The sequence below is a fragment of the Trichosurus vulpecula genome, chromosome 6 (assembly GCF_011100635.1).
Source record: "Trichosurus vulpecula isolate mTriVul1 chromosome 6, mTriVul1.pri, whole genome shotgun sequence".
Lineage (NCBI taxonomy): Eukaryota > Metazoa > Chordata > Mammalia > Diprotodontia > Phalangeridae > Trichosurus > Trichosurus vulpecula.
Window position 1 is genome coordinate 283198777 of NC_050578.1, and position 14079 is coordinate 283212855.

Below are 14079 nucleotides of genomic sequence, written 5' to 3' on the forward strand. Positions count from 1 at the left end.
AAGATTCTTACCTCCTTCTAACCTAAGCTTGCTTGCTGAGTTGAATTGAACAGGCCAAGAAAGACGGCTGAGAGAAAGGTTAAGAGGACCTCGTGGCCCCGAATTTGGAGAGGGGACGTCCCAGAAGGGAGAGGGTGCTCAGGAATTAAATGCTGAAGACACAAAAGGAGAATAATTCTGAGGAAGAGGAGAAGGCAGAGTCATAGAGAGACTAAGGTCAGGTCAGGGAGGATGACGACATGGGTCAGCACAGTCCTGTGAGAATGGTTTCAAGGGCGCTGACTCTTAGAGTGACCCAAGGCTGACAAAGAAACCTGAGGACTACAAGAGGGTGCTCATTGTTTTACTGTGTTGGAAAGCACAGGGAGGGGGAGGGAGAGCCTCTCAACATAAAGGCACGAGTTAGGAGGTAGATTGTTGAAAGTGAGGGAACTACGATGGATCTTCAGGTGGGTGCATGGAGGGATAAAAGGGTAACAAGACTGGAAAGGAGAGGGTGGGTCGGGAAGGGCTTTGAAGGCCAAATGGTATTCTGAAGGTGAGAAGCCACTGGAGGCCTCATTGAGTGTGTGGAGGTAGGGGGAGAAAAGGGGGACATGGCAGGACTTTCACTTTGGCAGCTGAGTGGAGGGTGGCCTGGAGGGGAAGGGAGCCCAGTTAGAAGCTTATAGCAATGGTCTAGGGGAGAGGTGATTGCAAGAGGGGTGCCTAAGAGAGATCGTGTCCTAGTAGAAAGGACAGAGATCAGCAATGGATTGGGCCTGTGGTTTGAGAGTGAGGAGTGGAGGACAACCCCAAGGCTGGGGCCTGGGAGCTTGGGAGGATGGGGATGCCCTTCACAGCAGTGGGAAGAAAAAAGGTTTGGAGGAATAGAGAACAAGTTCTGATTTGGACATGCTGAGTTTAAGATGTCTATGGGATGTCCAGCAGTAGATGTCTGACAGACAGCTGAAAATGCAAGACCAGAGGTCAGGAGAGACTCAGGCTGGATAGATAGACCTGGAAATCAGTTTCACAGAAGTGATAATCAAACCCATGGGAGGTGGAGATCATTATTTGAGATAGCAGAGAAGGAGAAGAGAAGAGGGCCCAGGGTAAAACCTTGGGGGCACCCACAGTTAGTGAGCATGATCTGAATATACAGCAAAGAAAATGGAGAAGGGGCAGTCAGAGAGGTAGGAGAGCCAGGAGAAAGCAGCCTCCCCAAACCCAGAGAAAAGGTGTCCAGAAGGTGATCAGCAGTGTCTGAGGCTTCAGAGAGGTCCAGAAGGATGAGGGAGGGGCTCAGGGCTCAGAGGTCTGTGCTGGATCCTGCTCTCTTGTCTGCAGGGTGCTTCTCAAACTTGATAGCACTATGGAAATGCTAGCTATGATGACAGCGACGGTGATAGCATTGACATCATGTCTTGGATGTTTCAGACATCTCTGTGTGATTTGATAGAGGGGGCATAGCTTGAAGGAAGGCATCCTAACAGACTGGATGACAGTCAGGGACCAAAGAGACAGATGGGTTGGTGTCTCAGGACTGGATGTAGCACAGGACACAAGTGCAGCCCAGTGCTCTGAGGGAGGCATGGCTTTGGTCTCTTCTGGCTGTTGCTTTTTGGGAATGCCTTTACCAGTTGGAGAGTGGGGATTTCTCAGGTCAGGGGGACCATGAGAGATGTCGTGGGAAGAGGGACTGGCCCTTTCTGCCTGGCCTCAGATGTCAGAACTAGGAGCAATGGGGGGATGGGGGAGGAATCATTTAAAAGGGTGAGACTGAGGCTGGACTGTGTCAGGAAGAGCTTCCTAACAATGACAGCCATCCCAGTGTGGAAGAGGCTGCTTCAGGAGGTGATGAGAGGCTGGGGGGCCCCTTTGTCAGGATGTTGTGGGGTGTGTGCACGTGTGTGTTTGTGTGTGTGTGTGCGCGCGCGCGCACACATACATGCTCAAGTGCCTTGGAGGGTTCTTCTAGGTGGGAGATTCTGTAATGCTGTTGCTTGCCCCCAAGGGTGGAAAAGCTGTTTCCTGGCCACTCCCAAGAACTTGGCTGGGGAGCCATGGGGCTTGGGGGTCACATAGACCTCTGCGCACACCTCAGGAGCCTTGAACTCTCTGGCTGCCTAGGAGCCTTCCCATCCCCCCAGCCACAAGAGCACTTGTCAATCTGGGCTAAGTTCTCAGAGGTCTCCCTGACATCCCCTCAACCCTGGCCTGGCTGGCATGGCCTCCTGCTACTGCTTGGCCTTGCTTGGGTGCCCAGGGCTCTTTCTCTTTTCCTCAGTGCCATTCTTTGCACACAAGGAGCTAGACTCCTCAGTGACATTCTTGGAAGTTCCTATTGATGTCAGGACTCTCCTTCATCAGAATACCTTCTTGATCCCTGCGGGCAGCATGGCCAGAGAGAGCATGTCCCCACTATCCCTCTCCTCTGGCTTGACCTGCTTGATCCAGGAGACAGGGACAGTGAGGACAATCCCTTACCATTCTAGCTGAAGAGGGCCCATCCCTGCCCCACCCCAACCCCAGAGAAAGCCTTGTAAGAGCCCCAGTTGGACATTACCCAGTCCAGATTTCCCTTTGTTACCCACCCCTGCCGTGTCCTCTCCCCTTCTCTCTCCCCTCCACAACATGCTCTGATAGAGCACAGCCCTTAGTCCTTGGGCTTCTCATAGGAGCCCTAGACTGGCCCTCCATCATCTAGGCTTCATCTCTTGGTCAAAGGGCATGTGACTTGGGGCTATGGGGGTGGGAGGAGGGTGAGAGGGCAACAGATGAGGGGGAAAGAAGCCAGAAGCTGGTCTGCTTTCAGGCCTGGCACAGGGCCAGGAGAGGTCATGGGGTGGTTCAGCGGACACCATGGAGGGAGACTTGCCTTTACCTACCTTCCACCCCCACAGACACTAGGGAAGCCAAGTGTAGAAGTGGGGGGCGGGAGACCCAGAATTCCTGCCTCTCCAAAAAGGGGAGCTGTATACAGAGAAGGCGTCTCCATGTGCTATGAGCACGGCTAGGTCCTCAGGCTGGGAATCAGCACCCAGGGGGTAGAGGACAGCTCCCCTTCCATCCGTGCATGGCCTCTGCACCCTGCAACTTTCTTCAGCTTGGAAGACCCCCAAGTCTATTCCCCACCCACTCCCACCCTCACCAGAAGCTCCCACCAAAGAAAGATCTCCCACAGATCCGAACCCCTACGGCCTGAGGGCACCTGCTGACAGGCCCTGGGGCCCCATCAGAGGAAGAATCCAGATTGCTTACCCCAATGCACTGGCCATCCTTGGAGGAAGAAAACAAAGGAAGGGGGAGAGAAAGAAAGGGGCCCCGAGCAGCCGCAGGGGAGGAAGAGGATGAAAAGCACAGTGAAAAAGTGGCCAGAGACTCGCAGGGTCTCCTTGCCCGCCCCGGGGACCAAGCTTCTGAGAGAGGCCAGAGGCCTTCTCCCCTCCTGTCCCGCCCCAGCCCAGCTCCCTGGGCCTCTCACACCTGCTCTGATTAGGCGCCATTTTGACAGATGAGGAAACTGAGGCCAGGGACTGGTTTGCTCGAGGTCGCACAGCTAGTAAACATCAGGGGTGGAATTTGAACCCAAGTGCTCTGAAGGAGCCGGCGTTCTTTCACCTTTGGGGGACCTGAGTGCCTAGTGCTGTGCCTGACACACAGTAGGGACTTCATAAGTGCTTATTGATTGGTGAATTACTGAGGACAAGGCAGACTTCTTTCACCAGCTCAGCTCAGCTTGTCCTGAGGGGAGGCGGGGGTGGCCCTGGGTATATCCCTTCAGGGACAAAAGTTTCAGGGCCATTCAGCGGCCCAGCAGCAGGGGGAGCTGAGCTGGGCATGGACAACAGCTCATAGGAGGGACGGGGCTCTGTTTCCCTGAGGACCTTCCTTGCAACCCAAAGGCCTGTTCCCTCCCCCCTGCCCTGGCCCTTAGCCAGTGATGTCCCCACCCCCACCCCCTCCTGTCACCTGGAACCAGGGTCATAGCTAACTAGCTTCCAGTCTTGGCTTCCTTGCTGCCTTTAGGACCATGGCAAGGGAAAGGCAGGATGGGAGATGTTGGCAATTTGAAGTAGGAAGTCCAGGGCCCTGACATGGGGCCAAGAGCCCCTTGGGGTACAGCCCTTCCATCCTGAGCTCCTATGGAGCTGCGTCCAGGCCTTTACTGCCAGCCACACTGGCAGCTGCAGAGTCCCAAGGGGACCCTGAATAGCTAGATCTCAGTTGAGGGGTAGGGTCTCCCTGCTCAGCTCTGTTATACGCATGAAGCCAGAGGATGGATCTTTAAATTCCACATCAGAAGATAACAGGTGGTGGGCATAGGGAGGAGGGAGGGAAGGAGGGAGGGAAAAAGGAAGGACTCAATCCCAGGCCCCAGCCCAGAGCCCCCAGCCCTGGGCCAGTGGGGGCCCAGCCGTGCAACGCATCGCCAAGTCACACCCTGGGTCCTGAGACAGGGCACCACAGAGCTACGCACCCTGCCCCAGGACCGGAGAGCAACAGTACCTGGGGAGAGGGATATGAGGAAAGGGAGAAGAGGAAGTGAGGGGAGAGAGAAAGCCACTGCCCAGTGGGAAAGGTGACAGAGAGACAGCCTCAGCTACCAAGACAACCAGGTGCACCTGCAGGGAGGGGGCTTGACCCTTAAAGATGCAGTTAGCCTGTAACCCTCAAAGCACAGATCCCATTTAGGACTGCCGGGATTTGGCAGCCCCAGCAGGGCAGGGCAGGCTGGCATGGATCCACCCACCCGCTCCTGTCTGTCCTAGGCCCTGCTTGCTTAAGACTGGGGGACAGAAAGGAGCTGCCAGGAATGTCTGGGACCCCCAGGGGCCCTTGCTTTCCTACTCCCTGGTGCTGAGGGGATCTCCTTCCAAAGCTCAGGGCCTGTCCCATCAGAGTTTAGAGACAGGGCTCGGCCATGTTCTGGGGAGCCAGCCACCCTCTAAGAGCCCCCAGTGTTGACTTTTGGGGGTTCAATGGAGTGCTTCTTTTCAGCCTCCCAGCTCTTCCTCAGAGACTTCTATATGTAACTCTGTTCTTCAGCTCAGGAAGGCAAGAAGGGGAGGGCTTGGGGCCCAGGGCCCAGGTAGTCACACTGAGGAGTGTTCTAGGTACCACCCACAGTAACATGGAGGAGTGTTCTAGGTACTACCTGCAATAACACTGAGGAGTGTTCTAGGTACCACCTGCAGTAACACCGAGGAGTGTTCTAGGTACCACCTGCAGTTTTCTGGCACTCAGTTCCTCTTCAGAAGAGCAGGGCTCTTGGGGTATGGCCTCCAGCCAGGTGAGGCTCTTGCTTCTATGTGATGCATGTGCACACATGTGGAAGCATGTACGAGGACACACATGCCCATGCAGGTGTGGCTATGCTGAGCTTGTGTGCATGGAGATCTGAATCAGAACCCTGGTGTCTTAGACTGGAAGGGCCTTGGAGGCCTCTAGTCCTAAGCCAGCCCTGGCTCAGACTCCCTTCCCCCTCCATCCCTGACTAGGGGTCATCTGCCTCTTGCTGAAGGCTGCCAGGCACAGCTCTCAGTGCGGGCACAGGTTTGTAGGGTGGGCACAGGCTCAGACTCGTAGGCTCACAGACGGAGCTGCAGGAGCCTCTGGGGCTGCTCATCCAACCCTCTCATCTTACCAGGGCCCCCGCTGAGGTCCAGAGAGCCAAGTGCCCTTGGCCACATGGTCACAGGCTGAGGAAGCAGCAGATATGGATCCAAAGCTGGGTCCTGACTGAGCACCCAGGGCTGTGCCATGTGTGTGCTGACTTCCTGATGGTGGCCCTGTCCTCCATGCCCCTGGCTGCCAGCCTGCCCACTTGGGTAGAGGCTACCCTGAGATGGAGCTGAGCTCAGCGGGGCTTGGCCCCTTCTCTCCAGGGAAGCGCTGCCCAGACCTCAGAGTGGCCCTGTTTGGGGCTCGTCCAGAGCCGTTCTGCCCAGGGCTGCTGACCCCCAGGTCCCTGATAGCTGCTTTGCCCTGCATCTTTAAGGTTTCAGCAGTGAGGAGAGGGGAACAGGCTGGGCAGAATGTATACCTGTCTTCTTTGCTGAATTTGGGATGGGCTTCAGAGATATCCAGGCTTTTACTGAACAGGGCTTTACTATGGCAGGAACAAAGTGAGAAAACAGAGTTACTGAGGGGGCCTGGGGCCCATGGATGTGCCCCTGGCCCAACCCGGCCCTGGCCTCGGTGAGAACGTGGCCAGGCTAGGCAGGGGCTCAGGGCCACTCGAGCTCCAGGGGCCCCTCCCCAGACCTACACGGAGGCTAAGGAATGGTGGGAAGTACAGGCAGGGCCCCCTCCCATCTACATGGTGCCCCCTGTGTGACTGCCAGCCCTGGACTGGGTGCCCACTCAGAGGCTAAGATGTCTTGGAGGCCTCCACAGTGGCTTCCATTGACCAGCTCTCCTACCTGGCAGGTTCTGGCCAAGGAGCAGAAAGGAGCTGGCATGGGGGCTGTGTCCGCCTCTTCCCTTTGTTCTCTAAGCACCCGGGGTCTCTGAGTTTGGGAGAGGCTGATGCTTGGGCCTCAGAGTGTGGGCATCTCAGACTCTGGGAGCGGGTTGAGAGCCCTGGGGGCTCCCAGACCTCCCAGGATCCTGGACAGGGCCTTCCTAGGATGGAGGGGGCTTCTTCCCTCACAGCCGCTCTTCAGTCTCATTTGGCCACATCCATGACCCCATCAAATGACACATTTCTGAGCTCTCCTTGGGAAGGGAATGTAGGGGGCCAGAGAGAACCTAAGCTTCAGCCACCCAGCACCCTAAGCCTCTTGTAGGCATCTGACAGCCTAGAGAATGGACTGGCTATCCCTGACAGCTTTGGGGTTGCCCTGTAGAAGCAGTAGGAGGATAAGCCCCCCGTCCTCAGGCCTCCAGAGCCCCCTTCCTCACCCTAGGTCCCTAGTGTGTGTGTTAGCCCAACTAAGCTCCAATGTGTTTACAATGCATCCCCCGGGTGCCTGCAGCAAGCGTCTAACGTACCTATGGCATAGCCCAAGGGAGCCCACGCTATGTGTCCCTGGGTGAATTCGGTACTCTCTCAAGATGTAGCTTGGGTCCCAGAGACATGTCAGGACCCTCCTTTCTGGGGAGCCTGACTTTTTCCTCAGTAGCTGCTGGTCCCTTCTCTTGGTTCAGCGGGAACCCCGAGGGGGATCTGTAGGAAGCCTGGCCAGGGCTAAGGTAGCACCCTTATTCTCTCCCTGGACCCCAGAGTCTCTGGGCCTTTCCTGTCACATGGCCCCTCCCTCCCTGAGTCCTCACCTTGGTGGCTTTCTCTCTGCTAGAAGGAAGTATGTGCACATGAGAGGCAGGCCTGGGGGAGGGGATGCAGTCAGCTCTGAGAGAGAACCCTCTGTCCCTGGAGAGATCAGTGGGACCTGGGCCTGCCAGGCTGGGCCTTCTACGCAGCTAAGCCTGCTCCTTCAGAATATTTGGCTTAGCTTACCCTATACTGCCTGACTGTGTACTGCCTAGTCCTACCCAACCCAGGCTAGGGGTCTATGGGATTAGCCCTGCCTCCCTTCTCCTGGCTTCCCTTCACTATCCACTGGAAACTCAAGATAGGGGCCCCAGAACCATCCAAGGCCCTAGTCATGACTCAGGCTTGGCCCCAGCTTTCTCTCTTCCTTTCCTCCCTCCCCTCTCTGAGCTAGAAGCCAGGTGTGTACCACCTCCAGGTAGCCCTGAGACAGTTTGGCCTTGTGGCTGAATGTCTGGTCATCTCCAGCCGGAGCCAGGAGCTCACTTCTCTCAGTCAGAGGCTAAGAGAACTGGGCCTGCCCCAGGCTGGCCAAGCCCCCAGGGTGGGGAAGGAAGGCCATGAGCCACCTGGGCTGAGGAAGAACACCTCAGACCTAGCGTCCTTTTGGTACCTGGCTGACAGCTCCAGGTTCTGCTTCTGGCGATTAGGGACAGCAGCTCCCCATCCCCAGAAAGGGTCAGACAGAAACTCCCCAGGCCCTATTCACAGCTAGTTGGACACAGTAGCCCCTGACATGCTGCTCATGGCAATCAAGGACACCAGCTCCCCAGGCCTTGCCCATGGAAGATCAGACATAGCACTCCTAGGCCCCCAGGGCAGACTCATGGAGGTCAGACATAACAGGACCCCAGGCCCTGCTCATGGGGGTCAGACACAATGACCCCCCAGGCCCTAATCAAAGTGGCCCCCAAAGCCCTGCTCTTGTGGGGGGGGGAAGAGGTCAGGCACAGAAGCCCCACCAGGCTCTGCTCATGGGGGTCAGGGACAGGAGCCCCCAAACCTTGCTTATAGGGGATCAGACATGGCCCCTCCCCAAGCTCTGCTCCTCTGACAAGGGTCAGGTCCTCCTTGGCTCTCAAAGGCAGTCAGGATGAGCAGATCTCTGACACTTCCCCTCACCCCATCTTCCGGGACAATCCTCAGCCAGTTGGCTTCCTGCCTGATGTCAGGGCTTCTGTAGCCTTGTTAGAAATCAGCACACTGCTAACTACACCTCCAGTCCCTCCCTCACCCCCTGCCCCTGGAATGCCAGCCCCCAAGCTGAATAAGCAAAAGCTCAGCCAGCAAACATTGCCAGACTCCCCAGATGCTGCCCAGCCAAGGCCAGGCTCCTCACAGGAGCCAGCCCAACCCCTGCTCAGGCCAGCAGCTTGACTCTCCAGCCTGCAGGGGCAAGGGGATGGCCCTGATCCTGCTGCAGAGGGCAGCTATGGGGAGAGGAGGAGAAGGAAAAGAAGATGGGAAGAGCCAGGTCTGGGGGAGCAGCAGCTGGTACTTACCTCTGGCCATGCTGGGCCATCTCAATAGCTCGGCGGGCAGGGACTGGGGAGCCGCCATCTGTCACACTGAGGACCTCCATGGACTTCCTCTCAGGTCTCCGCTTTCCATGTCTATTCAACATTGGGGAGTCCACACGCTTCCTGGGGGGGTCTGGGGAGGGGTGAGGGCTAGTCAACCTTCCTTCCCCCTGGGCTCCAAATCCCCACAGAGGGAGGAAGTTCAGCCTGGCCTGGCCTGGCTGGGAAGATTTTGGCTTTATTATTGACAGGTATTTCCACTGCCCAAATCTTTGTGGACACCTGGTGGCCACAGCCTAGGGATGATGGGCACCCACTGAAGACAGTAGGAGCTTCTAATGCTGCCATTTATCACTGGAATGGACTCTGGCAGGGGCAGCTCTGTGGGGCTGAGAGTGGGGTGGTGCCCAGGACCTGCCTGTAGTGTGATCTTTGGAGGTGATGGGGAGAGGGGACCTGCCTGAGAAATGGGTCTGTGTGGGAGAGACCTGGCCCTCTGAGAGGGCTGGGGAGGGAGGCAGGCACACCGTACCTATTTCATTCCGTGGGGGGAGGTCCTCATCCTCATGACTGGGATACCTTTCTTTCCGGTCAAGGAGGAGAAAATAGATCATTTTTTCTTGGTTTTCCCTGAAGAAAAGAAAAGAGGAAAATATGGAAAGAAATAAAGCAGGGAAGACACTTAGTGCCCCAGTAAGGACGCTGCGGCCTGGAGCTGGTCCGGCTGAGCAGTCCTGGGGCTGGGAGGGAGGCTGAGCTCAGGGGATCCAGGCCTCTGCCTTCCCAGCCTTCCGGATCCCCCTGGATCTCCTGGCCCTCAGCCCACCGGGGACCACAGGACAGGCTCGGAGGCCCCGGCCTTGGCTAGCGGTGCTCTCAGGAAGCCTGCTCCTCATCCTTTCTCTTCACGTCAACTCTCTGTTTTCTCTGCTAGGCTAGGACACTCAATTCAATAAACCCTTATTCATCATCTGGCCATGGCACTTTATGAAGTGCCTACTATGTGCCAGGCACATCGTCGTCATCTCTTCCAATAACCCTGTGAAGTAGGTGCTGTCCTTACCCTCATTTTACAATTGAGTAAACTGAGGCGGACAAGTTCAGTGACTGGCCCAGGGTCATCCAGCCAGGAAACACCTGAGTCTGGATTTGAACTCAGGTCTTAATGACACCAGGCCCAGCAGCACCAGACGCCTCCTTTACAGGGAAGATGCAAAACTTAAAAGGAAATCCGATTTTCCTCTCATAGAGCTCTTGGTTATTATCAAGCCAGGGGATCCAGAAAGACTTCCTGGAAGAGAAAGTATCACCTTGGGCTTTAACGGCTGCCAGCCATCCAGCTGCCAGAGGGCACCACAGAAAGCCAGATTCTGTAAGGCTTTGAATAGTGTGCTAAGGGCTTGGAGCTTGACCTGGGAAGATAGAGGGAACCGCTACAGGGTCTTCAGCATTGCAGGGGATAAAAGGAGATCTATGCAGAAGGGAAGGGAACACGGCAGAGGGGGGACCTGTAGACTAGATGGGAGAGAGCAGAGGGAGGGAGGTCTGTTAGGAGAGGATGGCGGCAGTTCAGGGCAGTGGCCTTTGGAATGAGGCAGAGAGAATGCAAGAGAAAGTTCAGAGGCACAACTGGCAAGAGGGCTGAGAGCCAGAGACTCCAGGGCAGGCTCCTTGCCCCTTTGCCAGGTTCTTGGGGTGAGTCGATTCTCCCATCCTAAGATGAAGCTCAGTCCACCCACTCTCTTCCCATCAGAGGTAGATCTTAGCTGCGGATGGTCCTCAGACTCAACATGTCCAAAGTGGAGCTCAAGATTTTCTCCCCCAAACTGGCTCCTCTTCCCAATGTCCCCGTTTCTGTTGGCACCACCACCATCTCTGCACCCACTTGGGTCACAAGCTCAGCATCAACATCAAATCCTCCCTCATCCCTCACACTCAATCAGCAGACAATGACCTTTATTTCCACCTTAAGATAAAATAGAAACTCCCCTGTCTGGCATTCAAGGCTCTTCAGTCTGGCTGCAGCTGACCTTTCCAGATTTGTGAGGCAAGGCTCCCCTTCACACACAACATTCCAATTAAATGGTGCTTCTGACTCACACACCCTTCATGGAATCACAGAGTTTGCTAGAAGTTTCTCCTGATGTCGTGGCTAAATCTTCCTCTTTGCTGCTACCCCTCTTTGCTCTAAACTCTACCTTCTAGGACTAAGCCCAACAAGCCAACATTACTTGAACATGCCCCTTGAGTATTCTCTTTTCCAGGTGAAAGAAACATCCTCAGTTTCTTCAGTCAATCTTTTGTTCCAATATTTCTCATTCTCTTTGGCCCAGATGGCTGCCTGAATGGAGGAAGACCACCCAGCTCCCACACCCCTACTCCAGTGAAAATCCTAACATTTCTACCAGATAGAAAAGTGACCAAGATATCCAATGAGAAACTATAAGAAGTGAATTATATATCCCAAACCTGCATAAAAAGTCAGCCCATGGGCAAGAAGAAAGGGGATCCCTCAGAAATATCAGCACCTGAAGTTGCTTCCCATGGTCCAAAGAGGTGGCCAGAGATTGTATAGCCTGCAGACCTTTTTATCAGGAGGTACGAATTGCCGAGGGCTCTCCTGAAGCAGTCTAAGAATTGTTGAAATCCATAGCTTGGGCCTTGGAAGCCACCAATATCAGCAGTGACTAGTGAGATGCGACTTTCCTCGTGCAGTGTTCAGTGTAGGATGTCCAAGGTCTTTGTCACTCTGTCCTGACACACCACAGAGAGTCCTGAAGATCCAGTGCTCTGAACTCCCGAGATCCAGAAGTACTGGACTCCAGAAGGTGGATGTCAGCACAGGAACACAGGTGACCCAGGAACAAGAACCTGGGTCCCACTGCTTGGAGACAACAAGAGTAAGGAGTTTCTGGGCATCACGGCTGATGAGTGAAGTGCTGGCTTAATTCTTTCACCAAAGACAGGGAACAAACCAGAGCTGACTACCACAACCAAAAGCACAGTAGGGGACAGATCTTGGCTGTGGAACAAAGGCTCAGTTCAGGAGCTAAGTCTAGAGAGATGAGGAAGAGGAAGAAGAAGAAGAAGAAAAAGAAGAAGAAGAAGAAGAAGTAGAAGAAGAAGAAGAAGAAGAAGAAGAAGAAGAAGAAGAAGAAGAAGAAGAAGAAGAAGAAGAAGAAGAAGAGGAGGAGGAAGAAGAAGAAGAAGAGGAAGAGGAAGAAGAAGAAGAAGAAGAGGAGGAAGAAGAAGAAGAAGAAGAGGAAGAAGAAGAAGAAGAAGAAGAAGAAGAAGAAGAAGAAGAAGAAGAAGAAGAAGAAGAAGAAGAAGAAGAAGAAGAAGGAGGAGGAGGAGGAGGAGGAGGAGAGGAAGAGAAAGAGGAAGGAGAAGGAGGAGGAGAAGAAGAAGACACTGCAAAGAATTATTGTGGATCCAAAGATACCAGAAATTCTAAACAGGAAAGAGTAACTAACTCCAAAGCTACTGATTCAAAGAAAAAATGGCTTTGTCACTAGGACTACATGAATACCTAGAAGAAATGAAGCAAGAGATGAAAAAGAAATAAAAACTAGAGGAAAAATTGAAAGAAGAATAAGTACTTTAGGAAAGATAGGGTTGAACCTGACTCAAGTAGCAAACTTCCTGAAAACTAGAATAGGCCTAACAGAAACAGGGGACTCTATGAAATAAGAAAGATTAGGACAAAATCAAAAGATTAAGAAGAAGAAAATGGAAGGTATCTGGTATCAAAAAACAACTGATCTTTAAAAAAATCTAGGAGAGGTAATTTAGGAATCATCAGACTCCCTGGAAACCATAAAACCCATCTAGACACTCTATTTCAGGAAAATGTAAACGAAGGAGAGGATTCTGGGAAGATGGTGGAGTAGGTTAGAAAATTCCAAGCTCTCCGGATTTCCCCCCCAAACAAGACAGAATAATGCCTCAAGGTGAACATAGAGGGTAAAAATAAACAATAGTTGGGACAGAACAGGGGCTCCTGGGACAATCAGAGAAGATCTGAAGAAAAATGCCAGGACCAAAGTTTGGTCCCTGTGAAAAGCAAACACTTCCAGGATAATTCTGATGAAACAGCAAGCGATGAGTGCTGGGGCTAGCTAAGTTGGGAGGTAGCCTTGGCCCCAGCCACAGGAATTTCCACCCTCTGGATAGTGTGGGGAGTCTAACGTCTGAGTGGGGAAGATTGAGGGAACTTCTGCTGATAAGGGATGGCCTGCCCAGCTGTGCTGCAGAGATGAGGCTCTGGGAGAGAAGAAACCAGCACGTGCCTGGTGAGTGCAGAAACAGTGGGGTGGGGATGCTGCTGGCTGTGCGCACTTACGGGAAGTCAGAGTTCTTGGTTTTTGGTTCCAGGACAGAGGGGAGAACTGAAGGAGGATCTGAGTCCATCCCCCTTAATCCAGCTAAAGGAGAAACAATCCAACTATAGAAAATTACTATGCGGATAGAGAAAACTAGGGTTCATCTTCAGAGGAGGATGCTGAAGCAAAAAAAGCCTCTTCTATCCCAAAGAGTAACATTAAATGGTCATCTGCCCAAAAAGAATTTATAGAAGAATGTTAAGAGACTTTTAAAAATCAAATAAGAGAGATTGAGGAAAAATGAAAAAAAAAATAAGAATAATACAAGAAAAACAAGATTATGAAAGGAGAGTGAACCAACTGGAAAAGGAGATCCTGAATCTTGAGAAAATGACTCCTTGAAAATTAGAATTGGGCAAGGGGAAGCCAGTGAAGTTATAAGAGACCAAGAAACAATAAAACAAAATATAAAGAATGAAAAAATGGGAGAGAATGTGAAACATCTCCTAAGAAAAACAACTGATCTGGAGAATAGATCAAGAAGAGAAAACAGAAGAATAATTCTATCTAAAAGCTACAATCAAAAAAAATCTCTATACTAATACACATTAAAGTAAATTGTCCTGAAGCATTAGAACAGGAAGGGAAAGTAGAAATAGGAAAAAATCTACCGATCACCACCTGAAAAAGATCCTACAAGGAAAATCTACAAGGATATCATAAATAAATTCTGAAACCCCTAGCTCAAGGAGAAAACATTACAAGTAGCAAGAAAAAAACAAATATGGCAGAGCCACAATTAGAATCACACAAGAGCTAGCAGTGGCAACACTAAAAGACTGCAGGTCTTGGAACACTATATATTGAAGAGCAAAAGAACTGGGGCTGCTGCCAAAAATATACCCTACAAAGTTAAGCATAATCCTAAATGGAAAAAATGGACATTCAATGAATTCCCAGATTTTCAGGAATTTTTTTT

At 52.7% G+C, this 14079-nt stretch overlaps 1 protein-coding gene across 1 annotated transcript in view; it reads right to left on the reverse strand.

The window, feature by feature from the left end:
- BRSK2 (BR serine/threonine kinase 2) overlaps nucleotides 1-14079 on the reverse strand; it is a 65039-nt gene that overhangs the window by 29358 nt on the left and 21602 nt on the right. Inside the window, exons 8-9 of the mRNA XM_036765328.1 lie at nucleotides 9311-9408; nucleotides 8761-8911 (exon numbers count right to left, since the gene is read on the reverse strand). Of these exons, the coding sequence (XP_036621223.1) occupies nucleotides 8761-8911; nucleotides 9311-9408 (249 nt within the window). The remainder of the gene's footprint in view (nucleotides 1-8760; nucleotides 8912-9310; nucleotides 9409-14079) is intronic.